This window comes from Meles meles, chromosome 9 (assembly GCF_922984935.1).
Source record: "Meles meles chromosome 9, mMelMel3.1 paternal haplotype, whole genome shotgun sequence".
Taxonomy (NCBI): Eukaryota; Metazoa; Chordata; class Mammalia; order Carnivora; family Mustelidae; genus Meles; species Meles meles.
The window spans coordinates 39,863,730-39,881,152 of record NC_060074.1 but is presented as its reverse complement, the minus strand read 5'-3'; the positions used below and the strand labels follow the sequence as shown (position 1 = coordinate 39,881,152).

General features: G+C 53.1%; 1 protein-coding gene across 3 annotated transcripts in view; it reads right to left on the bottom strand.

Annotated features, from left to right (window-relative positions):
* Positions 1 to 15,015: 15,015 nt before the first annotated feature.
* Positions 15,016 to 17,423, bottom strand: part of ARMC9 (armadillo repeat containing 9) — a 158,768-nt gene continuing 156,360 nt past the window's right edge. For all 3 annotated transcript variants that reach the window (XM_046019594.1, XM_046019592.1, XM_046019595.1), the window contains one exon: positions 15,016 to 15,801. In XM_046019594.1, the coding sequence (XP_045875550.1) occupies positions 15,534 to 15,801 (268 nt within the window). In that variant the 3' untranslated portion in view covers positions 15,016 to 15,533. The remainder of the gene's footprint in view (positions 15,802 to 17,423) is intronic.

Sequence of the window (17,423 nt, the reverse complement as noted above, 5' to 3'; positions counted from 1 at the left end):
GTTACAAAGTGATAGGAATCAAAAGAATATGGTATTGGCATAAGAACAGACATTAGCTCAATGGAACAGAATAGAGAGCCCAGAAATAAACCCATGTGTGTATAGTAAATTAATTTACGATAAAAGAGCCAAGACTATACAATGGGGAAAGGATAATCTCTTCAATAAATAGTGTTGGGGAAACCGAATGTTCTCATGCAAGGGAATGAAACTGGATGCTCATCTTACATTGTACTGGAAGTCAACTCAAAATGGATTAAAGACTTGAACGAATTACAACCTGAAACCATAAAGTCTCTAGAAGAAAACATAGGGGGTAAGTTTCTCAGCATTAGCCTTGACATTTTTTTGGAGTTTTTTTGGACTTAACACCAAAGGAAAGGCAACAAAAGAAAATTAAACAAAGCCGGACTCCATCACACCAGAAAGCTTCTGCACAGCAAAAGAAACAACCAACACTGAAAAGGCAACCTGTAGAATAGAAGAAAATACTGGCAAATTCTCTATCTGGTAAGAGGTTAATATCCAAAATATATAAAGAACTACAACTCAACAGCAAAAATAATCTGGCTAAAATAGGCAAAGGAAATGAATAGACATTTCCCCAGTGGGGTCTACCTCACTAATCATCAGGGAAGGGAAAATCAAACCATAATGAATTATCACCTCCTACCTGTTAGAATGGCTATCATCGAAAGACCAGAGATAACAAGGACTGGTGAGGATTTGGAGAGAAGGGAACCCTCGTGCAGTTGGGTGGGAATGGAAATTGGCTTAGCTACTGTGAAAATACGGTGGGGGACCTGGCTGGCTCAGTAGGTGGAGCACGTGACTTTTGATCTTGGGATTGTGAGTTTGAGCCTGATGAAGGGCACAGAGATTACCTTAAAAAAGTGGGAGTACCTGGGTGGCTCAGTTGGTTAGGCATCTGCTTTTGATTCTGGTCATGACCCCAGGGTTCTGGGTTTGAGCTCCATGTCAGGATCCCTGCTCAGTGGGGAGCCTGCTTCTCCCTCTCCCTCTGCCCCTTTCCCCTACTTGTGTGCTCTCTCTCTCAAATGGATAAGTAAAATCTTTTTAAAAAATTAAAAAGAGGGGCGCCTGGATGACTCAGTTGTTAAGATCTGCCTTCAGCTCAGGTCATGATCCCAAGGTCCTGGGGTTGAGCCCCACGTCGGGCTCCCTGCTCGGCGGGAAGTCTGCTTCTCCCTCTCCCACTCCCCCTGCTTGTGTTCCCTCTCTGCTGTGTCCCTCTCAGTCGAATAAATAAATAAATAAAATCTTTTAAAAAATAAAAAGGAAGGGAGGAAGAAAAGGAAAACAATATGGAGGTTTAAAAAAAAACATAAAACATGGAACTACTGTTTGACTCAGCAATTCCACCTCTGGCTATGTATTCAAAGGAAATGAAAACAGGATATCAAAGAGATAGATACAGGCCCGCATTCGTTATAGCGGTATTCACAGAAGCCAAGACATGGATACAACCTACGTGTCCATCAACAGATAAGTGGGTAAGGGAGAAGTTGTAGAGGTCTACAATTGGAATATTATTCAGCCACGAGAAAGGACATCCTGCCATTTGGGACAACATGGTGGATTTTGAGGGCTTTACACTAAGTGAATAAGCCAGGCGGAGAAAGACAAGTACTGCATCGTATCGCTTACTATGTGGATTCATTTTTTTTTTTAAGATTTATTTATTTGATAGAGAGAGACACAGCGAGAGAAGGAAGCTGGGGGAGCGGAAGAGGGAGAAGCAGGATTCCCGCAGAGCAGGGAGCCTGATGCGGGGCTCGATCCCAGGACCCCTGGACTATGACCTGAGCTAAAGGTCATAAAGGTCATAAAGGAGCATAAAGGTCATAAAAGATGCTTAACGACTGAGCCACTCAGGCACCCAATATGTGGATTCTTAAAAAAAACAAAACAAACAAGAAGAACCCTCAGAAACAGATAGAAAAGTGATTGCCAGGGCCTGGGGAGTGGAGGCAACAGGCAGAGATTTGTAAAGGTGTACGAACTTCCAGCTGTCAGATGAATAAGGTCTGAAGATCTAATGTGCAACGTGGTGATGATAGTGGATAACACTGTATTGTGTAACTGACATGTGCTAAGACAGTAGAATATAAACGTTCTCACCAAAAAAAGATAAATACATGAGCTGATGAATGTTGTCAATTCGCTAGATGGGGGTAAGCCTTTCTCAAGGTCTACCGATACGAAATCATCATAATATACACTTAATTTCATTTATTTATTAAAAAGATTTTATTTATTTATTTGAGAGAGAGAGAGAGAACGCAAGCAGGAGGAGCTTCCGGCAGAGAGAGAGAGAGAAACAGTCTCGATCCCAGGGACCGTGGATCATGACCTGAGGCGAAAGTAGACTCTTAACTGACTGAGCCCTCCAGGTACCCCTATTTTTTATTTAGAGAGAGAGAGAGCTTGTGAGCTGGGTGGGGAGGGAGGGGCAGAGGGAGAGAAAGAATCTTAAGCAGGCTCTTGGTTCAGCGTGGAGCACAATGTGGGACTCGATCTCCTGACCCTGAGATCATGACCTGAGCTGTAACCAAGATTTGGACCCTTAACCGTTGGAGCCACCCAGGTGCCCCAGTGATGTATGCTTTAAATATTTTACAATTTTACATCATCCATTTACTTCGATAAAGCTGGGGGAGAAAAGAGAGGAAAGGGGGAAATGCCAGTTGTCACTGAATGGAGGGAGATAGTGACATCTGAGTCCCCAAGTTGCCCACTTCTCTGTTCCAGGTGCCCAACTGTAGCTTCAACCTGGTCCCCCTCGGTTCCTTCTAGAAAATCTCAAGGTACCACCAGAATGTTTTGGTTGTTATTCCCAGTGGATCCTTAGCAGCTTCCTGAAGTCATGTTTTCCAGAATCTACTTCTGGGGCCAAAGCTCTTCAGCCTACTGTCCTCCCCCTCCCTGGCTCTGCTTTTCACAAGCACTGATTGAGCAACGAGGGCATACAGGCTGACTGCCAGGCCCTGGGATGGGAATGAACATTTCCTAGCTGCAAGACCAAAAGCAGGATCCATAAAAGGAAAAATTTGATAAGTTGGACTTCAACAAACTTAACTTCCACTCTTTGAAAGGCATTTGGAAAAGAATGAACATAAACTAGGAGAAACTCTTTGCAAAGCAGGTTTCTGATAAAGAACTTGGTGTGGGGCACAGAAAGAACTCTCAAATGTGATAATTAGGAAACAAAGAACTCAAAATAAAAAAAATGAACAAAAGATTAGAATGGATTTCTCACCAGGGGAGGTCTACAGATGGCAAGTGATGACATGAAAGATATTCACCACCATCACTGCGGAACTGTGAACGGAGATCATGGAGAGATACATCTAACGGAATGTCTGAATTACATACAAGACCGGCCTTCTCAAGTGTTGTTGAGGATACGGAGCACCTGAAACTCTCCCACATTGGTGGTGGGAGTGGACATGGGGGCGTCCACTTTGGACAACAGTTGGACATTTTCTTTTCTTCATTTCTTTTTTTTTAAGCTTTTAAAAAAGATTTTATTAATTTATTTGACAGAGAGAGAGAGAGAGAGATCACAGTAGGCAGAGAGGCGGCAGAGAGAGAGAGGGAGGCAGGCTCCCCGCTGAGCAGAGAGCCCTATGTGGGGCTTGATCCCAGGACCCTGAGATCATGACCTGAGCCGAGATCAGGTGTTGGATGCTTAACTAACTGAGTCCCCCGCCAGGTGCCCCCTGTTTCTCAATAAGTTAAATATATACCTAGCCCCGACCCAGCCATTCCACTCCTAAGTATTTCCTAAAGAGAGATGTGTCCATATGAGGATGTAGAGGTGAATGTAGACTCACAACAGCTTTATTTGTAGGAGATAAATATGCCCGTGATGGTCAGGACAATGCAGTCGTACTCAAGAATAAGAAGGGCAAAGTTAGTGATAGATGCCACAGGGGGATAATCTCAAACTAAGCATGCTCGAAACTAAGCATGATCTCAAACTAAGAAGCTCGAAGAAACCCATACCGTGAGATTACATTATATACATAAAATTCTAGAAAATGCGAACAGATCTATACCGACAGAAAAGTAAGTTGCCTAATGATGGGGGAGAGGCGGAAGGGGGAGATTACAGGAGAGGGCCCGGAGAGGGTGCCTGGGTGGCTCAGTTGGTTAAGTGTCTACCTTAAGCCCAGGTCACGATCCCAGGCTCCTGGGCTCCCTGCTCAGCGGGGAGTCTGCTTCTCCCTCTCACTTTGCCTGTGCTCACTTGCAGGCTCCCTCAAATAAATAAAATCTTAAAAAAAAAAGAGGCCACGGAAATTATTGGGGGTGATGGGTTGCTCACTCCGTTGCTTGTGGTGATGGTTTCATGGGTGCTCCCATCTATCAAAGTTTATCATGTTGTACCCTGTCATGATACCACAGGAAAGCTGCTGTGTATTTATTTTTTTAACTAGGCTCCTTTCCCAACCTGGACCTGGTACGCATGACCCTGAGATCAAGAGTCACGGAATGCCTGGGTGGCTCAGTGGCTTAAGCCTCTGCCTTTGACTCAGGTCATGATCTCAGGGTCCTGGGATCGAGCCCCGCATCAGGCTCCCTGCTCAGCGGGAAGCCTGCTTCTCCCTCTCTCTCTGCCTGCCTCTCTGCCTACTTGTGATCCCTCTTTCTCTCTCTCTCTGTCAAATAAATAAATAAAATCTTTAAAAAAAATCACACGCTCTACCGGTGCCTGGAGTGATACCTCCGTAAAGCTGTTAAAGGGAACAAGGGATCAGCTATGCACAGGGTCCCCAAGGGAAACTGTGGTCTGGGGGGAAGGCAGTGGGCTCCCAGCAGCGGCCACAGCCGGGAGTTGCTGCAGAGTGTGGGGCGCTCAGGACGGAGGCTGGAATTGAGCCCTGTAGCTCTGGTACCCAGCCCGCCCTCCCTAACTGGCCAGACAGGACACTGTCGGGAGTAGCCCCACCCTTCCTACCCTCCTGGCGCTCACAGGTGAGGACCCCACAGTATGGCTTTGCTGTGACAGGGACGCTGAAGGATCTTGGGAAGCAAGGACAGAGAGGGACAGGAAAATCCTCCCGTGAGTTAATGTCCCAGCAGAGGTCCCAGGAGGAAAGGGGATGGGGGTGGGGAAGGGCAGGCAGTGTTCTGGGCAGGGAAGGGCCACCAGGGAGATGGAGGCAGGAGCTGGAGGAACCTGGCCATGTGTCTCCTGGGGGCCAACCCCTCCCCAGGAGCCTGCAGAGCCTTCCTTCCTTGAAGGCATGGGCCTCCCTGATCTCAGCTGGGGGTCGGCTCCGTCCTCACATCCACCCGCACACCATGGCCTGGCTGCTGGTCTTGCTTCCCCCCACCCTCCACAGGGCAGGGTCTCAGAAACGGGACTGCCCAGAAAGTGGTAACGCAAAGGGGCACCCATGCTTCAGGGGCTGTGCCCCTGCCCCACTGGAGACCTCAAGCTCCTCTGCTCCTTGTGGGAGACCCTCCCTCGGCTAAGGATAAGGAACTGATAGGATGGTGTCTGGGGGCAGAGAGGTGAGATGTACACAGAGTTCAAAGGCACCCGGTGGTGGGCAGTGAGGGAAGAGGGGATGAGATGGACCCTGGGGAGCTGGGACCCACTCTGGCACTCCAAGAAAGCTGGGTGCAGACCCAGGGTGCCATGCACCGGAAAGGTGTCCGGGCTGTGGGCTGCTGCCCGCCTGGGGGGCCTCCTGGCTGTCCTTGGGTGTGAGCTTCAGGTTTTTTTTTTTTTTAAATTGACAGAGAGAAATCACAAGTAGGCAGAGAGGCAAGCAGAGAGAGAGGAGGAAGCAGGCTCCCCGCGGAGCAGAGAGCCCAATGCGGGACTCGATCCCAGGACCCTGGGATCATGACCTGAGCCGAAGGCAGAGGCTTTAACCCACTGAGCCACCCAGGCGCCCGGAGCTTCAGGTTTTTTAAGGGATGAGGCCGTGAGGCGGTCTCTGTGGACCAGGCAAAGCGGAGTGTGGTGCTGACTGCCCCGCCCCCTCTGAGGTAAGCCTGCTTGGGGAGGAGACATCCGCACACCCCATCCTGCCTGACCAAGGAAGCTTTCAGCCGCAGACATCCATCAACAGCCCTGGCTCCCTGTGGAGGCTGAGCCGGTCCACTTCCAGAGGAGTTTTGGGGCCAAGGGAGGCCACATCTCCATCCTCCTACCTTCTTCTGCTCTTCCCACCAACACGGGGAAAGGATACCCCAATGGGATCATTTTTCCTTTGGGAGCTTCTCTCTGGATTTGTGGCTCACTGCACTTTTGCCCGATTGTGGACTATAGCTCTAAAATCCAGTTTGGTCTCCGTCTAAGGCTGTCCTTAGACATGGGGGGACGTCTCTCTTCCAAGACTTAATGGAGCCAGAAGCACCCAGATAGAATGAGGAGTGCAGGCTAGGAGGCCTCCCCTCCTCTCTACTTAGACCCTCTTGTCTACGGGTGGAGTCCCTGGAGCCCTCCCTTCTAGAACTTTCAATTGGAGACTGGAGTGGAGCCTTGGGTAAATGAGAGGTGAGGGGCTGGAAGGAAGCAGGTCAGGGAGTGGATGAGATGAAGGGCAGGAGCAGGAAAGGGCAGAGACAGGACACCTATGATTCTGGAGACTGGGACCCAGGATCTTTCCTTAACATGGGATGATCCCTTCCGGTGTGCATGGGGGTCACTGGTTATAGGTGTTAAAGAACCAACAGAGAACAGAAAACCCGGTCCTGGGTTTGAGGCTGCAGCGGCCCACCAACTGGGGCTTGAGTGAGGGCAGGGGGCTGGGGCACCTGCTCTGGGGCACAGAGGGGAGAAGCCAGAGCCGTTCCAGGTGGGGCAGATTTCAGTACTGCCGGTCCCCCCCTTAGTCAGCAGTCACGGAACCTCGAGTTCTGGCAGTAAATTTTTTTTTTTTTTAAATTAGGCATCTGACTGTAGGAAGAAGATGGTGATATATTTCATGCCTGGGACAGATGGTTTCTAAACAGTTGTATTTAACTGTTAACTATAATCGTGAACTTTTTGGTCCAGTTTGTTTACCCTGCAGCTGCTCCTGTCTCATGGTGACCTCAGAATCCTCAGGAGCCCTGACCCCTCATGACAGAGGCTGCAGGGTGAGTCTAGTCCCCCAGCACAGCCCAGGACTGATCTGACCACTAGTGTGGCTCTGCAACGTCACCGTCTGTCCTGCCTTTCCCCGGTCACCTGGTCCCCAGGTCCCCTCCCTTGTCCCTTCTCAGTCTTAGATTTACATGTATCACAGACCATTTTGCAGTAACAATGAAGGTGGAAAGTTGTTCTCACAAGCGTGAAGGATGGAATGGTCTGGAACTTCGTGAGACAAGGGTTCGTTGCTAATGCATCAGAAGGGACCCAGCCACACGGGGTTTCCCCAGGATGGAGGGAAGACAGAGTTGCCGGCACTGACATAATTCCTTCTGGCCGAGGTAAGCAGCACGTGTGTGGGGGGTGGCGTGGGGGGTTGTCTGCTCCACACACAGGAGTCACACTTGGGCTCTGATGGAAGGTGCCTTTGGAAGGCAGACACCCAACACCCCAGACACCTGGGAGTGCCCGCCATGACTTCATTTGCAGGTGTTTGGGCGACTAGGGACATCCAACTTCAAGAGTCATTAGAAGGAAAAAAAAAAAAAAAAAGGAGTGGGGAGGGATTTATTAGCCCAGATAAGCAGAAAAGGTCCAGGCATGGGTTGGAGACAACTGCCATCAGGGGTCCCACCCAGGCCACTGCCGCCTCTTCCTGGGGGGCACCTTGTCCCCACCACTGCTCCCCACAGAAGGGGACGGGCCACAGGCAGGCCCATTCCAGCAGCCCCAGGGAGAAGGAAGGGGGTTCCCAGCTCAGCATGGCTCAATGGTACCTCCCGCCCTGCAAGCCCTTGGCAACCTGGCGAGGCAGGCATGGGGAGCGGACCCGAGTTCCTGTTCGCACCCCATGGTGAGACGCTGGCAGCAGCCTGTCATCGGGGCGCTGCTCAGAAAGGCCCAGCCTGGCTTGGCCTCCTTTGCTGTGATGGGAGAGTTGGTCTCCTTGGGGTTCTAGGACAGGCCAGTGATAGCCAGGTCCCCGCTTCCCTCGCTATTTCCATGTGTTCCCTTGCGGCAGGGGTGGGGGTGTCGCACCAAAGCTCAGAAATCCTCTCCTCTTTTGCCTGCTTTTTGTGTTTTCCCCCCTGCTGGCCACTCCATGCCTTCAGCAGAAGAAGGGCTCTGGCCACAGATTCCCTGTCCCGAGTTTGCTCTCCACTGTCTCCTGAACCTGTTGTTGGTCCTCTGGGACTCCCCTAGCCTCTGGTCCCTCTGCCCTGGGCCATCTGGCATGCTGTTGGTGATGCTCTGGGCACAGAAATCGTCTTCTCCCGAAGTGACCCACCAGGAGACTCCCAATGCCGGCTCCAGCTGGGCTCCCTGTGCCAGACCATTACTGGATCCTCAAGCCTCAGGGACCTGAAGTTCCTCTGAGGCTCTGTAAGCTCTAAGATCACGTTGTTCCCCAGGTGGGCCCCCGAATCTGACCAGGGCCAGGGTCGCTCACCTCACACCCCTGCCACTTCTGCCCCCACTCTTCCTGCAGGCGCCGCATCCAGGCTCTCTGGATGTAGGCACTCGATGTAGGCTGCTGGAGGCCTGACTTTCTCTCAACACCACTACTTCCTCCAGGAAGTCTGCGGAGGCAGAAGCTTATAAGATATGATTCCCCTGCCTTCTGCCCTTAAGCCCAATGTCCCCAGTAAAGGCCTTGCACTTCTGGACCTATTAAGACCCTGGGGCCTCTGCCTGGCTTTTCCCTAGAAGATGCTGCTTCTGGAGTTCAAGGGTGATGGCGGCACTGCCTCGTCCCCGCTAGTGTGAAGAGGGCACCCCCTTATCTCTGCTCTGCCCTGTCGGTGCCCCGCCCTGAGCAGAACACAAAGTCCCAGCAGCCCCGCAGTGTCTCCAGTGAGCTCTCAGCCCCGGGGACAGGCAGGCAGAGCAGCACCGTGTCCTTAAGCAGGTGGAGCCAGCACATTTCCGGGCAGCACAGGAAGCGGAGGCGTGAGTGGCAGCAGGACACCAAGTGGCAAGATCCAAGGCACACCCTGGGTACCCAGAGGCCATCCTCCCTGGTCACCTGCTCCAGAGGCAAAGGCTCTCGGTTGCTTCCGGTGGGGTGAGGGCCTGCTAGGGAAGTGATGCTCACACTCTGGGCCAACACCGGGATCCAGGGCCATGGGGCAGCAGGTGTGGACGGAAGCTTCTGGAACAGCTGCCACTTTGGGGGCACACACTACCCTGTTGCTTCCGACGCCCTGCGCCATCTCTGGTCCAGCCAGCATTCTGTCTTGGGCTGCATGTCTCTGCACACTCCTGCCACTGGTGTGCTGGCCGTTGTAACAAGCAGCTCTCTGGTGGGGGGAACCCTGGAGGGTAGTGTTTCCCAGTTTTTGGGGTGTACGTATGCCCAGCATGGCCAATTCCGAGCCATCAACATGATGTCCCCGAAGACAGAGTTGAGAAGAGACGCACCGTAGCCTTGATTATATCCTATCTCCCCCTTACAGATACGACAGATGCGAATAACGCCCAGGACGTAGACAATAATTTGGAAGGGATGAGTTTTAAGTATTTATTACCTTTTTAAAATAGAATTTATTTAATTGTAAGTTTCTATAATTTCAGTTTCATTGATGGTTATGTTTAAAGGCCGCTCACAGAACTCACGAAAATTTAACGATCAGCTCTTACGAGTGGGTACAAGGTGGGTTGGGGACACCATCGCCTCCGGCCCAGGATCCAGAGGAGGGCCTGGTGGAAGCCCTCCTCCTCAACATCCTTTGAGGTCACTGCCCCATGGCCTTCGCTCTGGTCTCCCCTCCTGAGAGCTCATGCTGTTGCCTTGCCGCCCCTTCCCTCTGCAGGACCCCCTCCTCCCACAGCCCCTGGTGCCTTCCCAGCCTCTTTCGGGGCCGGGCTGACCCCTGGCCCTACAGCTCTCTGGAAGGCGCCTCAGCAGTCAGGCTCTCCTCCATGCCCCCCAGCTCAGACAGTGGTGACCGCCCCGATGCCCTGTTCTGCTCCCTCCAGAGTGCAGGTTGCCTGTCCCCCTCCCAGGAGAGGGTCTCCTGCACCAGTCCCTATTTTTTCTCTCACCCCTCGTTCTGCCCTCACTTTCTCACTTCCCTAGTGCCCTCCTCTGTGACCCCATGCACACTCCCATTTCGTCTACCTTCTTCAGCAGGGCACTCGATGTAGGCTGCTGAAGGCCTGACTTTCTCTCAACACCACTACTTCCTCCAGGAAGTCTGCGGAGGCAGAAGCTTATATGATTCCCCAAAGCCCTGGCATCTCCTGCCTCTCAGCTCCTCGGCTGGTGTGCACCTTAGAGAAGACTCCTGCAGAGTTTACCAAGCCCTCCCCCTCTCCCCTGCTCCCCGCTCTTTCTGGTTTGGATTGACCAGCATGGTCGTAACCCAGGAACCCTAGAAACACTCCCCTGGCACCCCTATTGTGCTGTGGCTCCCACTCCGCCTGCACCCTGCCATGATCACCCCCACCCCGGGGAGGGGACTGTCGAGGCGAGAGGACCTGTGAGAGACAGCCTCCCCCACTTCACTTGCTCCTGCCGGTGGAAGCCCCACCAAGCAAATGGGATTCCACAAAATCACAACACTCTGCGTCCCAGCACAGAGTGGTCCCAGAGGCTGTTTGCTGAACTGAATCAAAATGTCACACCATGGTGGGGGGAAACCACCCTGAAAGGCTTGGTTCTGAGCAGCGAGGTAAGTTCTGAATGCCTTGACGTCGTGCATTGTCTGGGTTGGACCCTGGGTTTGCTCAGTGCCCCCGTAGTCTCATCTTGCCGCACGGACTGTTGGCCTTGGTGGTGTGACCGGCTTTGGCCAACGGGAGAAAAGTAAACACGATGCAGGTAGAAACCCCGAGCAGCCCTGGGGCTTCATGTCTCTTTCCCTGCAGCTGGAGGCCTGAGGCCACCGGGGAAGGTGTCCAGGCCAGCCGGCTGCTGCGGGACGAGAGGCCTCACGGAGGACAACTCAGGACCCAGCCAACAGCCAGCTGCCAGACGAGCGAGGCCCTCGATGGCCCTCTGAGCACAGACACACATCTGGGTCCAGCCAAACCCAACAGAAGTGCCCGTTGGAGCCCAGCCCTATTGCAAAGCCACATAACCATAAAGCTAATAAGTTGTTTTAAGCCGCGTGTTTTGGGTGTAGTTTGTTATGTGCAAAGCACAGTGAACCACTTCTCAGCCCGATGCACCACAAATGGTATCTGGACAGACGAAGATGGCCCAGCGGGCAGGCAGGCCAGCCATCTGGCCGTGAGGCTGGGTCATTGGCACACTGTGAGGGGCCCAGGAGGACCCCCTAGATCCTGGGCCAGGATGTGGGTAAGGCAAGTGAGGCATTCACCTTGCACACAAAATGGAAGGCACTATCCCAAAACTTAGGAATCAAGAAAAGAGATATTTTAATGCAATATTAGAGAAATCAATCGGTGAACTATGGCTCATGAACTGGCTGCCCATTTCTGTAAAAAAAGTTTTATTGGGATTGGGACCAGGATTAGGATTTGGCAAGCCAGGTAAGATCCTATAAGCACAGGGTCAGCTCTTGTTTTAATTTAAAAAGTTTGTCGTGGAATTTTTGCATTAATCCTATCTGTGCCTTTGTTTCTGGTTTACTTCTTTTGATTTGGGCTAAATCCTTCCCAACCTACTGAGTGATTGACCTCTGGGATCTGACTGGATCTCAAACCTCCACCTGTCTATTATATTCCCACCAAGGGTCATAATTTAAGCTGTGGTCAGGCATTGACACCTTGCTGTGAAGGAAGCAAAATGAGATCGAGTTCTACTCAGGAGAGATTAGGGGGCCAGGAACCTGGAGAGCTGGGGTCAGCTTCCGGGGGAAGGAGGGATCTTCCCGAGGGCCCACCATTCTCAAAATTTCCACAGGCTCTCCACCGTGGCTCCGTGGGTGGGTTTCATGGGCAAATCCTAGCAGCCGGCTGTACGACCAGATGTCCAGATGACCTTTGAAACCATCTGGGTTTACTCGTGTCCTTTATTCTCTCCCATAGGTCATGTTCATGTGCGACCCCAGCCGACTCAGCGAAGCCAGCAGACAGCCGGGATATTTATGAAGAAGCTGCTGGTGTTTTACCAAGGCTCTTGCTGGCCATCAGCCTGGGGATGTGGACACGTGTGTCGGTGAGAGGAGTCTCCCAGGGCGTGGTGTGGAGACGGGGCAGTATTTACTTAGCCCGGAGAACCACTCAGGCTGTACCTGGTGATTTCAGTGTTGTCTGACACAGAGCCGGCTACTTCCCAAATCTCTAAAAGACTTTTTTCTTCTCCTGAAGTGGCCAGACGTTTACAAATCAGGTTTTTAGCCCATCCGTAGTTCTGGGGGAGAAACAGCAGTTGCCTTGATACCATGGAGACGAGGAGGAACCCATTACTCTTCTAGTCCCTCCGGATTTCTGGAGATGGGAAAGGCCGTGCCAGTCAGCGGCATCTGAGGAATCTGAAAGGGAGTGGATTTACTGGGGAGAGCAGGAGAGATTTTTCCATCACATTCCCCTGCTGTTCATCTGCAGCCACCCTTTAAAGTCTCACCATAGAGTGATCCCATCTCAGGGACCCAGTCTCTGCTTTTCCTGTGTGACCTTGTCAACAGGTACTAGTGATAAGCCTTGGCGTTTTCTCTTAGTATCTCCAAGTCAGGAGGTGGAGAGAGCCTGGAGGTGGACATTCCCAAGAAGAAGGCAGGGCCTTGCTCTCCACAGCTTTCTTCCCCAGGAACACGGAGGGGCTCAGACATTTCTAGAGAATCTGGATGTGGCCTCCGGGCCAGTCTCAGAACCACAGAGTTCTCACGTGCCCCCCTTCGTGCTTCGTGCCGAGAGCTCACAAGATTAACCTAGGGTCCTAGCCTCTGATGGGTTTATAGACATCTTGGGGGTGAACCGGCCACTTGCCTGCCCTAATGTTCTTCGGTTTACCCCCTCTGCTGGCTTTTTTGAGGAGCGAGGAGGCCACTGGAAAATGCAATGCTTATCTTCTATTTTTGTCCTGTTGGACCACAAAGATGTCTTCACTAAGGGCATAGTCAGGGCAGATGGAGTGCCTGGGGGATAATACCCAATTAATTCACACACACACACACACACACACACACACACACACACACACACCCCATACCACACACAAGTACCATCTAAATATTGATAGTTTTATTTCAATACTCCTATTTTAGGAGAGGTCAGATCCTGCTCCTCGCTTGGGTGACATTGCTGGCTCTGTCCTCAGACACGGGCTCTGACGTCACCCTCCGCAAAGGGCCAGCACAATCCTCCCCAGCGGGGACCAGTCATTTTGCCATCGGAACTTCTTGTGTTTACAATCTTACAAGAGGAGGGCGGGTTACGCGGTCAGCCCTAGGAGGCCTTTAAAACACGTGTGCAGAAGATCGAGAGCGGCTGTGGCTTCCAAGCTGTATCTGGGACTAGATCATAGTCTTACCAGATTTCAGAAGAGGACGAGAACATCAGATCTGGTGCTCAGGAATATGGCTTGAGGATGGGTGTCCCTTGTTCTAAGTCCCCACAGTTTTTCTCCCAGCTGGCCGGAGGGAGGAGTGCTGGTTTCAAAGAGGCCGAGTCCTGCCCCCGCCTTCCCTGGCTGGGTTTTCAGGCACCCCCCACCCCCCCGCTCCTCTGCACAGACTCCTGAGGTGAAGAGTTCACTGGTGGGGTTCGCGCTGCCTACCCAGCCACATTCCTCTGTGCGTGAGGGGACAACCTGAGAAGGGCAGCAACAGGAGCCGTAGGGGGGCTGCCGGGACAGCCAGCCTCGCCTCAGCTCCCGAAGCCACCTGGGGGCTCATGGACCACCGTCTCTCCACATCTGTCACCTGCAGCAGCCCGCTGGGCCAGAGGGGGAAGCTGGCTGTTGCTCAGGCAACGGGATGGTGACACTGGGGAAGGAACTGTCCTCACTTCCTGTAAGATGGGCTCCCTGGAGAAGAAAAGCCAGCGCCAGCTGCCAGCACGGAGGCGGCATCTGCACAGAGTCCCCTCTGTCTCGTATAGGCCCTTCTTTCAGCTGGCTCTGTGCAGACAGAATACAGAGAACCCTCCCTTCCCCCAGGTCACCTGCTCTGCGGCCGGGGCATGCCTCACGTGGCCATGCTCTTTCCTCCCAGGAAGCAGGCAGCTTGGTGGGGGGTACTCGCTGAGTTTGCGGGCAATGGTTTTGTTGTTTGTCGAGGCCACGGGACACGGGTCTGCTGCTAGCTGAGCTATCAGGCTCGGGCAGGGCCCGGAGGAGCCCGCAGGGTCCCAGCTGTTGCTGCTGCGGTTACTGCCCGCCAGGGCCGGGCCCGGCCACCTCTCTCTGGCCATGCGCTCTCAGCATCTCGGCACCTGCGGGTGTTTCCTTCGGCCTGTGTGAAGCAGCAGCAGGAACTGCATGGCTGCTGGGGACCCGGTGTGGGGGGTAGCGGGGGAAGGGGCTTGGCTCCGTGTTAACCCCTAGAGAGGCGCCGGAGAAGAGGGAGGGTTGGGCCGGCTTTCCAGCCACGGCCCATTAACCACATGGCTAGCCCAGCAGGTCTTGGGTTGACCAGAGTTCCCCGGGGCTCCGGCAGGAAATGATGGGGTCAGGGAGAATGGGGGGCGGTACAGTGGCAGAAATCCTGAGTGTGACAGATTTTCTGTTGCTTGACATCCTCTTTTTCGCTTTTGTTTTCCTTTATTTTGATTTCTTTTATTTATGTATCTTTTTAAATTTAATTTAATTTATTTATTTGACAGAGAGAGAGGTCACAAGTAGGCAGAGAGGCAGGCAGAGAGAGAGGGAGAAACAGGCTCCTCACTGAGCAGAGAGCCCGATGCGGGGCTCGATCCCAGGACCCTGAGATCATGACCTGAGCTGAAGGCAGAGGCTTAAACCACTGAGCCACCCAGGTGCCCCTCTTTTTTTTTTTTAACATTTTATTTTTAAGTAATCGCTACACCCAGCCTGGGGCTCGAACCTATGACCCTGAGATCAAGGGTCGCGTTCTCCTCTGACTGCACCAGCCAGGCCTCCCTCCCTTATTTTTAGTTAAGACTCTTTAGAAAGGTCCAGGCTCGGCTGGGGAGTGGAGGGGGTGGCCAACTGGCCCAGGCTAGGAGGTGATAGAGAGAGGAAGTGGTCTCTCCAGTGTCCAAAATGGCAGGAGGGAGGCCCCCAGGGCCCCCCTACCCTCAGTCACTGGGGTGGCCCCGCCTCAAAGGCACCTGCTCTGGTTTGGTTTCCAGGCTGCCTGAGTAGCTGTCGGCTGCCCCCCACCAGAAGGCAGGTCCAGGTTCCAGGGGCAGCCACACGAGTTCCGCAGAGGTCGGGGGAGTCTTCTCTCTGAGCAACACTGCTCAGATGGTACCTGTCTGCCGGGCTGTGTGTGAGCCCCCAAGGCCCATGGCAATGGCATACATGGGAAGATGAGTGAAGAACTGGTTTCTAGGGCAGGAGGAGACACTGGCGAGGGCCCTGGCTTTCCCTTTGGCCTGCGGGGCCCAGACAAACACAGCGCCCTTCCCTCTGGTCTGACTTACTCTGTGGGCCCCTTGTGGAGGACAACACGGAGCCAGGGCGGCTGGCCTGCTGGGGGCCGCAGGGAGAGAACCGAGGGGCCAGAGTGGATGCCTTGGCCTTGGGTGGGTTCAGGTCCAGGATTGCCGGGGTGCTGGGGGTCCGGGGCTCGCAGGGAAAGGCTGATGTAAATTCCCTGGAAAGAAACGCACAGTCTACAGTCACGGCTACTGCATACTTAGGGGAGTCGCAGAAGGAAGGAAGGAACTCCCCGTCTGAGCACAAAGAGGCCAGGCAGGCACGGCCCTGGGCACGGGTAGGGGTGGGGTAGGGCAGGGCACCCGGCGGCATACATCCCTGCCCCCACAGAACACACACTCTACAGGAGGAAGAAGATTTAAAAAAAAAGGAATTAAAGGCTAAGGAGGAGATGAAGCCGAGAAGGGGGACGGGGAGCCTGGGGGATTCTTTTTTTTTTTTTTTTCTTCTTAAGATTTTATTTATTTATTTGACAGATAGAGATGACAAGTAGGCAGAGAGGCAGGCAGAGAAAGAGAGGGAAGCAGGCTCCCCACTGAGCCGAGAGCCAGATGTGGGACTCGATCCCCGGACCCTGAGATCATGACCTGAGCTGAAGGCAGAGGCTTAACCCACTGAGCCACCCAGGCGCCCAGCCTGGGGGATTCTTGAATTGTGAGGTAGGATGGCCGGGGAAGGTGTGGCCGGCAGAGTAACTGTCCCCCATTCTGTCCTATTCCTTGGGACCTTTTATGACAAAGGAGAATGTAACTGTGGTGGAACAGAGGTTGCAAATCTTCTGACTTTGCCACAGGGGATTATTCTAGACTATCAGGGTGAGCCCACAGAAACCAGAAGGGTCCTTAAAAGTGGGAGAGGGAGGGCCACCTGGGTGGCTCAGTTGGTAAAGCGTCTGCCTTCGGCTCAGGTCATGATCCCAGGGTCCTGGGATTGAGTTCCACATCGGGCTCCTTGCTCAGTGGGGAGCCCCTTGCCCCCCTGCCTGCCACTCCCCCTCCTTGTGCTCTCTCTCCCCATCTCTGACAAATAAAATCATAAAAAGAAAAAGTGGGAGGGGGGCAGAAGAAGAGAGAGAAGGAAGTATGACTGGAAGAAGGGCACAGAGATGTCAGCCTGCCCGGCTTTGAAGACGGTGGAAGGGGCCGGGAGTCAAAGAAGGCAGATGGCTCCAGAAGCCGGAAAAGGCAGAAAAGAGATTCTCCCATGGAACTCGGGAAGCTGTGTGTCCTGTGCACACTTCTATTCCAGCCCCATGAGAGCGGTGTGGGGCTTCTGACTGACAGGACTGTGAGGCCATACCTTTGTGTGTTCAGGTTTCTATGCTTGAGGTCATCTGTTACAGCAGCAATAGAAAACTAACTTTAAATGTGGTGGCCAGGGAAGGCCACGAAAAGAGGGTGACATTTAGCCCCCAAACATTCCTGTGGGTGGTGGGGGCAGGCATTACTTCCCTATTTTTCAGATGGAGAAACTGAGGCCCCAAGTTTGTGAACTTTCCCAAGGCCACACGCATAATGCGCAGGTTGTGAGGCCAACATCTGAGCCCAGTGGGATCTCCTAGCCAGCCCTTCTCCATGTACCACTGGGCTGCCAGCCCCGAAGGGCAGCCTCCCAGAGATGTGGTGGGCTAGTCTTGGAGCTGGCACCCTCAGCTCAGCGCTGTTAGACAAGAAGTCCTAGGAGGGGGGCCTGGCTCTGTGGGATCCACCCTGCCCAGCCCTTTGCTGTCTGGCTGTCATGGAGCTGTCTACACCTTGCTCCCACCTCGACTTCTGGGGT